The following is an 8,691-nucleotide window of genomic DNA, read 5'->3' as shown; positions in this document are numbered from 1 at the left end:
CCGTGCATGTATTGTGCAAAAGCCACACGCGATCGTTGCGTGATTGTGACCTTGAAATGGGGAAGGAACGGTTTCTGACGACACCGACCACCGACGCGCTCGTTGGCGATTTCTTACAAGAGATATTCGAACAAAAAGTGCACTTCATGCCGCCAATCAACCACCACCCACCTAGCAACTCCGCGTGTAGACGCTAAAAAGCGACCGCGAGCGAGGGCGACGGCTGTTTTTTGTCACTTTAATGTGTGTTTTCTTTAAAAATAAAAGCAACACCAGCACGGCGAGAGTCTTATTATCTTTGGAGCGATTGGTGCGGCTGAAAAACAAAGTTTCCCTTCTTTTTATTTGTGTTGACAAATAATTTTGCTTTCACGCCGTCTCGTCCCCATAGGCCATCGGACCACTGGCAGAGGTCGACGTGCGCGTCCGGCTGGTGACGCTGCTGAAGACAATCCCGTTCGAAGGATGGAAGATCGGGAAGTGCGTGAACTGTGACTGTCACGTGTTTGCGCGCGATGCGCGAAACTTGTCGAATCTCTTCGTCAACGCGTCGCTTGCGGTAAGTGGGGTAGCGATTCGCCGACGCCTAAGTCCCTGAGTGTTGACTCTTTTCTTCCGTTTGACTTCTGTAGACCACCAATGAAACGATTAGCCGGCTGGCTACGCTAGAGAACTACTCACAAACCTACAAACTGGTGCTCGATCCGCGCTCGAACGGCTTCCGGGGCTTCTTCCGGAAGGAACAGTACCGGGGCCTGTTCACCGCTGCCGCCAACACCGTCGACAGTACGAACGATCGGAACGAGCTTCTGGAAACGTACCGCGAGTTTATGCTCGCGAAAACGCAGGCCGCCAACGAGCGCATCGCTCGTTTCACTCAGGAGCAGAACGAGCTGCTGTCTGCCATCCGCGATCGGGCCGAGCAAGATTTTCTGTTCCTAGCGCAAACATTTGTACCTGAGCTAGTAGATAGCGCAAGTGGCACCGCGGCCGGGACCGCTTTGTTGGCCCGCTCCGACAGTGATCGCCGCATGGTGGTAGAAGAGGAGCAATCGCAACCGGTGATGGGCGACGACGGACAGCAACGAACGGAGGACGGATCGACGGTGGTGAACTCGTCGAAAGCGCTCGAGCAGCTGCTCGCTGCCGCCGCTACCAGCACCGGATCAGTGACGCCCAGTGCCGTAGGAAGTGAGATGGAAACGCCGCCACCGACACCGGAGTGTATGCCAATGTCGACTGGCAACAGTCCACCGTCAATCGCGGCCACTTCCGCTAGCGGTGGTAGCACCTCTTCGTCGGTGGCCTCGAAAACTAACGGAGCGCGCAGTGTCGTCGGACCTCTCGATGGTGGTGCCGGTAGCGCCGCGAGCGTTTTCCAGAACCGCGCGGGTGTTTTTAACACCACCGTAGGTAACACCATTAACAACAACCACACGAAAACTACCACTACTACTGGTAGTATCGACCTAGGTGCCATCAACAATAAATCCACACCAGCGCAGCAGCTACATTCCATCAGTACAAATCGATTTGCCAATCACCCGTCACCGATGGCAGCGCCGGTGGTCAGTTCCGGCGGTGATCTGACGATGACGGGCACCGCGAGCTCTCACGCTAGGTTCAGCGGCGGACAGCAGCAACAAAGTTCGCCCGACTCAGACTGCCTGTTCGATATTGATGGCATGGAGAACGACAAAACGCCACCGCCGGATACCTTCTCCGACGAGGATGAGTGCGATTTCGACGGTAAATGGAGAGCCAGGGCTCTGACGATGATTCCCGGGACCAGCGCTTATCTCGAGATTCTTCCTTTTCCACCCTACACAGACGCTACCGACAATAACAACCGGGAGGGCGGAGTGTGCATCCCGCGCTACCAACAGTACGGTCGGCAGCACAGCTCGATCGCGAAAAGTCTTCCTATTTCGGCGCCGAAGACAATGACACAGTTCCGCGCGAACGAAGATGATCTCGATGAGGTAAGGAGCGTGAACCAATTGGAACACGGAGCCGATCGCTAATTTGTTCTCTTTCGCGTTCGCGACCGCAGATGACGGAGGACAATGTAGATATTGCGGCCAGCATAAAGGCGCTGGCCAAAAGCGTCCACGGGGACGCCGTGTTCGGTGATCTGCCTCGACCGCAGGTGCAGCGGTTCCCGTCGCAAATCTGAAGCCGGCAAACGATCGTAAGCAACAAGCGGCCGAGGGGTTTGGCGTCCGCCGCGGGCCCGCGAAAGCCACGTAACCTTTCACTATACAGGCGTGCAGGCAGCTATCCTACGCTTCTCTGAAGATGGCCAAATAGTTTGCCCGTAGTGCTTCAGACTCAGTTCTGATTGTCTCCGACCGGTCAATAGTGGAGAGCGTCGCCTTATGCTTACCACTCTCCCCCCTCAAACAGCTAAGAGATAAGGAGACGCGAATCACGACGAAAGTGAGTGGGAAAGCAGCAGCAAAACGAAAACGCGTCGAATTAAGTGTGTAAAAGCGTATGCGTTAGAAGTCCGGGATTCGGACAGTAATTTGTTTCTATTTTAGGTCCGCATCGTTCCGGTATCGATCATTGATTTTTCTGAATCAAGTTTTTTTCTTTTCCCCCCCCCTCAAATACTCTATCGAAGACAATTTGCGGGACAGCGTTTTTAAACTGTAGTGTACGTGTTGAAGAGGAACTTTTTTTTCTAATTTTAATCGAAAACCATTACCTCTCTATGTTTTTTACTAATTGAATTTGCGCTTCGAAGTTTCGTGTTGAAATGAATCGCTTCGATTCGATAGTTTCTCGGCGACGATGATAACGCACCCGCTCCACACCGCCTACTGCTACTACTATTATCACTACCACGAATAGTGTACTTTACCGCGCTACACTCCTACGAATATCGGGTATCATTTGATTATTAATCGTTACAATATTAGTGTTAGAGAGCGGACTATATGGTGCCGCCGAATACGGCAAAGGCGTCCGTTGTCTGTTGAATCCGCGGACGAGAAGCGGACGAACGTCAGCATAGAAGCAAGTACGACCACAGGAACTAGCAATACAGAGGCAATCACCACCGGCGTTGATGTTGAGTCACATTCGAACGGCCGACAGAACAAGAATTTCATTTGGCCAAATCAAGAACTGTATATCCTGAAATCATTAAAGCAAGGTTCTCGTTTTTATTACTATACCCTCCATTTCGTATGCCGTCGTTCTACTTCTAATGCCAGCGGTCCGTTAGTAGATACTAATATCGTTGTTCGATGGGGATCCGATTGTTTTACCGGTCCCATCTTTGCCATCTTTGCGAGTACAATTCAAGGAGAAAACACCTCTACCACCACCACAGTCTACCACCTAATCGATCATTCACATGTTTAATGGGTCCAACCGTGTACGCGCGAGCGAGATATCGAGAGAAGGAAGAAATCAAGAAGAAGCACAAGGGTCTCGGCCGGACACGATATGAAAGCGGGTCGACGAGCACAAGTTCTTTACGTCCGTTTTGGTTCTTTCCCGATCCTACTACTGTGTCCACCGCATGATCCGCTTCTTCTCAACCCACGAAACCTTAACTACCTCCAATCATCAACTGTTTGTGTTTGTGCATCGAAAGGCAAACTCCCACGGGTGGCCATGAGCCACGAAAATGAACGAAATTCAATGTCCACGATCCCGCCGACCGTAGACCAACAACAATAATGTGCAACGTAAGGCTCAACTCAAGCAATAGGTGTTTGGTGTGCTTCTCTGCCCTACCATCTTGAGCTCTTTCGTCCGAGTTTGTCCTCTTACACGATCGAGGAGAGTCTTCTTCTCGATCGTTAACACCACTTCTCTCCAGCGGTCGAGGCGCGGTTCGGTACTTTCACATTCTTTCGCCACTGAAATCGACAACGAGGAGCCACCGAGAGGAGCGGAAGGCTTTCTTGCTGCTGTGACCCCCGCCGGACACACATCGCACTTTATAGAAAGTGAAGTTGTATGTTATGTCGATGCCTAGAAATGCGTATATTTGGGCGAACTAAGAGCAATGTTTTAAGAAAAATTAACAAAACGAACCCATTTTTTTCTGCGAAAATATATACACATTACAAAACATCTAAAAACAAGAAGAAACCACATGAATCATGCGTTCTGGTTGCTATTTTATTTTCGATAAGTTACGGTGTAAAAAATGCGTTGACTGGGGTCGTAGTTTGGTGAAGATCACGTCCTGCTCGACGCCAGATACTCCTGGTAGCGCTTCTCTTGCGCTTGTTGCAGTTTCTGCAGCTTCTTCAGCTGGCCCTTGCTAACTTCTTTCCCTTCTGTATCGTGCGTTGGCAGTCCGGTGGTCGAATCGAATGCCGAGTACTTGTCCGTCTCGCCGAGGAACATCTCCGTCGGGTTAATCTTTCGCTGGGCATCCTTTGCCGCTTGCGCCGCTGCTGTTTCCGCTCGTTTACGTTCTTTTTCCTCCGCCCGGCGCATCTCTTCCGCTCGTTTTGCTTCACGCTCCTTCAAGAGCTGTTCGGCCGGGACCAGTTTGAGCGCGGACGGTGTCCCGTCGTCGCGATCTTCGAGCCGCACGCCCAGCGCTGGCAGAAGATCGTCGCGAAGGGTGTCGCAAAGTTTAAGGATATCGGTCGCCTTCAGCGTGCGAGCCTGCTCGCGAACGGCCATGCGGAACTCGGCCAGCGTGGAGAGATACGGCATAACGATCTGTTCGAGCTGTTTCGAAGAAGGAAAAACTCAAGTAAGTAATTAGCTTTAGACTAAACTTGGCACAAACACTTACATCACCCGTGGCAGTGTTTCCAGCTCCACCGGAACTGATCGGGAACCCGATGCCACCCCGTGGTCCTTCGATGGCCCCGAAGATGTGCAACAGATCCGTGCAGTACGTAGCGATACGCCGGAGAAGTAGCGCGTTGAGGGCACCTCGGTGCTCCTTAATGTACACGTTGCTCAAAGACACGAGCCCTCGGATAGCATCGAGTGCGGTTCGCGTGTCAACGTTATCGCAGAGTGCTTCGTGGACGGCAGCTTTCGTCTCACCGAACTTACGCTCCAACGCGGCCTCAACGGGAGTCCACGGATCGAAGGTATCGCGTGGTTGCCCCGTCAGCACATGGCGCGTGAGATCCTTCACGTTGAGGAAGAACTCGTTCAACAGCCGCTCGTACTGGACGGCCATCTCCATCGTGTTGTCGGAGTAATCGAGCGTGTCCTTCCACGAGTGCAGCAAAAACGCTAACCGCAGCTGGGTGGCCGTGTGGCGTTCGAGTGCCTGCTGAATGGTGACAAAGTTTTTCAACGATTTCGACATCTTGCAGCCAGCGATCGTGAGGTGACCCGTGTGCAGGAAGTACTTGACCCACTCGCTACTCCCGTCGTGCGCCTCGCTCTGTGCTAGCTCGTTGTCGTGATGGGGGAACTTGAGATCCACGCCTCCGGTGTGGATGTCCAAGTAGTCCCCGCAAATGTCCGAAGCCATGGCCGAGCACTCGATGTGCCACCCGGGACGGCCCTTGCCCCAGGGGCTCGCCCACCACGGTTCGCCCGCTTTGCTTGCTTTCCAGAGTGCGAAATCATTCGGCGATCGTTTCTCGCCCAACCTATCTTCACCGGTGCTTAGATCGCCTTCGCCCTCCTGCAGCTGCTTCGCGTCCCCGTACGCTTCCGGGACGAGTTTCGCGTAATGGTGCTGCGGGCGGCCATCGAACCGTGCCACATCAAAGTATACCGATCCGTTCGCTTCGTAAGCCAGCCCGTTGGCGATGATACGCTCGATGTACGCCACAATCTGCGGTACGTACTCGCTGACCCGCGTCAGTACGTCGGCCGGTCGCACATTCAGCGCACGCATATCCTTGTGAAACTCGTCCTCCCAGTACCGCGGTAGCGTTTCGAAAATCGCATTCTCCGTCACCGAGGAGCCCCGCTTCGCATCGAGATGATCCGAGAGGGGATCTTTCGAGTCGCGCAACAACTGCTCCTGCGCTTGATCGATTTTTGCTGCGTCGCCACTACTGACCGCAAGGCTGAGATTGTCCACCGCCACCGTTAGCCGCTCCAACATCCGGTCCATCATCGTACGCTTGTCGGTATCGGTGGTGCGTGCGACGTTCTCTCGGAACGCAGCCATCACCTCCTGGCTATCGTCGAGTAACCGCTCGAGGGGGGCCACCTTCGCTTCCTCAAGGTACCGCTCGTACAGGTGGTTCTGTCGGGCCCGCTTGATGATCTTGTCGTCGATGTCGGTAATGTTCATCACGTACAGTACGTTGTAGCCGAAGTAATCGGCCAGCACACGGCGCAGTATGTCGAAGCTGATGTAGGATCGGGCGTGGCCCATGTGCGACGCATCATACACGGTGGGACCACAGCTGTACCACTGCACGTTACGGCCATCCCGCGGCACAAACGGCTCCTTCCGGCGCGTCAAGCTGTTGTAAAGATGCAGCCGAGGGGCCGGCTTCTCTTCCGGCACCTGCCACGTCGGTTGGACACGTTTCGCCATTCGACCAAGATCCGCAGTCTGTGGGTAGTTTATTACAGCGCCAACGACAAGATCGATGAAACTATCTACTTCCGGCGCTCGACGCTGTGAGTGAACTCTGTCCCTTTGGCCAATGAATCAGCTTGCTTTCGGAGACGGATTAGCTGCTTTTGCGGGCTTTCCCAACGAATGATGAAACTGACATCCGGAGCTAATATTTTGATTTCGGCCAATCGGTCATACTTCACCAACACAACGGTCAATAAAACATCGCCAACCGTATGATGCAATGGAAACAGGTAATGTTACAAAATTCAAATTAATAACGAAAATAGTGAACACTTTTGTTTGTTTGCAATTAAAACTATTATTTCCATCTAACTACTTGTGCTAAGGCTCATCGGAGCAATGTTTGTTTCACCTATAAAGTCGAGTAAATGCGCATTGAAATCATTTGACAGACACTGGTCACCCTGCCGTAAAACATCGCCTCGATCCACGTTTGACAGCACTTCCCGTCAACGTCGGTTCAGCGTGCTGCTGTCAAAGTTCTTTTCCGTTTCCTCTTCAACGAAGCGCAGTCAAGATGAAAGCTAAAGGAGTGGTAAATTTACGATTTTTGTTCAATTTTACCAGTTATTGTCACGAAATATGAGTGTCCACCGATGAACAACGACCGGAGCTTGCGGCGGGCAGTGGAATGTGCTGGATGCGATACCAATTTGTGTCCGAAATTGCCCTTTCGTCGTTTCTTGTGTTCATCGGTCCGGCAAAGTGACAGCGACTCATCCGTCAGCCCCACAATAACCATGTTGTGAGCAACGAATGGGCGACGGGACACGGACAAGGATTAATATGGCACCATATTTCGTGGCTGTAGCTTTCGCCTTCTCTTTGCGACCCTTTTTTATTGCTGTTATGTTATTATTTCCGTTTTTCTTTGTAGCTGAAAGAATACCAGGTGATCGGGCGCAAGCTGCCGTCGGAGCGCGAACCGAACCCGCCGCTCTTCAAGATGCACATCTTCGCTCCGGACCAGATTGTGGCCAAGTCGCGTTTCTGGTACTTTTTGCGCCAGCTGCGCAAGTTCAAGAAGGCCACCGGCGAGATCGTGTCGGTGAAGCGCATCATGGAGAAGACGCCGCTGAAGGTGAAAAACTTTGGCATCTGGCTGCGGTACGATTCGCGTTCCGGAACGCACAACATGTACCGCGAGTATCGTGATCTGACCGTCGGTGGTGCCGTGACGCAGTGCTACAGCGATATGGCTTCCCGTCACCGTGCCCGTGCCCATTCGATTCAGGTTGGTATCGCTCCACGCACGCTGTGGAACCCCCGACGATTGCACTGCAACCGAGAAATCAATGTCCTCCCTTTTGAACAGGTCATCAAGGTGGAAGCGATCGCGGCTTCGAAGACGCGCCGTGCTCACATTAAGCAGTTCCACGATTCGAAGATTCGTTTCCCACTCGTCCAGCGCTATCACCACAAGCGCTACCGGAAGCTGTTCTCGTACCGCCGCCCGGTTACCTACTACATGTAAGGTGTTCTGCCCTGTTACACCACGGCGCGGTATGTGTTCTTGTTTGTGTGGTGCACGGTGTGTAGAAAAGGATTCAATGCCGGTGGTCAGTGACAACGGGAAAATCGCAAAACCAGGATGTGTTACGGGCAGGAGACGCATGCAGCTTCAAGGGAGTCCCTGACGCTGCTGTTCCTGCACCGTGGTCATCACGTTTTTCAACGCATTAGCTACGGTGCCGCGATCTACCATCTACCGATGGCGAACGTAAATAATGTGTGTGAAAAAACTACGTGAAAAATAAAAAGAACAGTTTCATGTGAAACTCCGCCAAAAAAGCAAGATCTTTGTTTCTTATTCGTGAGAATCTCCGAAATTTGGGTCGAAATAGTGTTCAGAGTTCAGTTTTGTTGGGATATGGGATCAAATCGTAGTATGCCGTGTGACAACAATCAACATTACGATCGAGATCATAAAGTGTTGACACTTAAGATCGATCTAGAGACGAATGTTAGGCTATCGTAGCTCATGGTATCTTTAATACAAAAGAAAGCAAACTCGGGATCAATCTAACGGTTGCAACAAAGTCAAAAGATTGGAAAGATCATATCCCATACCTATGAACTCGTAATGGTTGTTACTACTAAAATTGACTATTTTATTGCAATGCGAATGGTTCTCTTCATTTCGAATG

General features: G+C 52.0%; 3 protein-coding genes across 3 annotated transcripts in view; 2 read left to right on the top strand and 1 right to left on the bottom strand.

Annotated features, from left to right (window-relative positions):
- The window catches only part of LOC131206641 (uncharacterized), a 12,006-nt gene extending 7,963 nt beyond the window's left edge, over positions 1–4,043 (top strand). Inside the window, exons 2-5 of the mRNA XM_058199297.1 lie at positions 392–559; positions 633–1,749; positions 1,831–1,982; positions 2,054–4,043. Coding sequence (XP_058055280.1) covers positions 392–559; positions 633–1,749; positions 1,831–1,982; positions 2,054–2,176 — 1,560 coding nt within the window. The 3' untranslated portion in view covers positions 2,177–4,043. The remainder of the gene's footprint in view (positions 1–391; positions 560–632; positions 1,750–1,830; positions 1,983–2,053) is intronic.
- Positions 4,044–4,148: 105 nt separating this feature from the next.
- LOC131205729 (cysteine--tRNA ligase, cytoplasmic) lies at positions 4,149–6,652 on the bottom strand. Its single transcript, XM_058197958.1, has 2 exons — positions 4,772–6,652; positions 4,149–4,704 (listed from the first exon to the last, which is right to left on the bottom strand). Exons 1-2 carry the CDS (start codon positions 6,494–6,496, stop codon positions 4,201–4,203), a joined length of 2,229 nt encoding a protein of 742 aa, XP_058053941.1. The 5' UTR covers positions 6,497–6,652; the 3' UTR covers positions 4,149–4,200.
- Positions 6,653–7,004: 352 nt separating this feature from the next.
- LOC131205730 (large ribosomal subunit protein eL20) lies at positions 7,005–8,038 on the top strand. The gene is made up of 3 exons (XM_058197959.1): positions 7,005–7,079; positions 7,422–7,778; positions 7,860–8,038. Exons 1-3 carry the CDS (start codon positions 7,062–7,064, stop codon positions 8,016–8,018), a joined length of 534 nt encoding a protein of 177 aa, XP_058053942.1. The 5' UTR covers positions 7,005–7,061; the 3' UTR covers positions 8,019–8,038.
- Positions 8,039–8,691: the final 653 nt, after the last annotated feature.

The sequence above is a fragment of the Anopheles bellator genome, chromosome 1 (assembly GCF_943735745.2).
Source record: "Anopheles bellator chromosome 1, idAnoBellAS_SP24_06.2, whole genome shotgun sequence".
NCBI classification, from domain to species: Eukaryota; Metazoa; Arthropoda; class Insecta; order Diptera; family Culicidae; genus Anopheles; species Anopheles bellator.
This window is presented reverse-complemented; position numbering and strand designations above follow the sequence as displayed.

Excerpts from the sequence above, each read along its gene's own strand:
- LOC131205729 (XM_058197958.1), bottom strand. The coding sequence starts at position 6,496 with ATGGCGAAACGTGTCCAACCGACGTGGCAGGTGCCGGAAGAGAAGCCG. Across the intron at positions 4,705-4,771 it reads GAAACACTGCCACGGGTGAT|CTCGAACAGATCGTTATGCC; the intron begins GTAAGTGTTTGT and ends TCTTCGAAACAG.
- LOC131205730 (XM_058197959.1), top strand. Across the intron at positions 7,779-7,859 it reads CCCGTGCCCATTCGATTCAG|GTCATCAAGGTGGAAGCGAT; the intron begins GTTGGTATCGCT and ends CCTTTTGAACAG.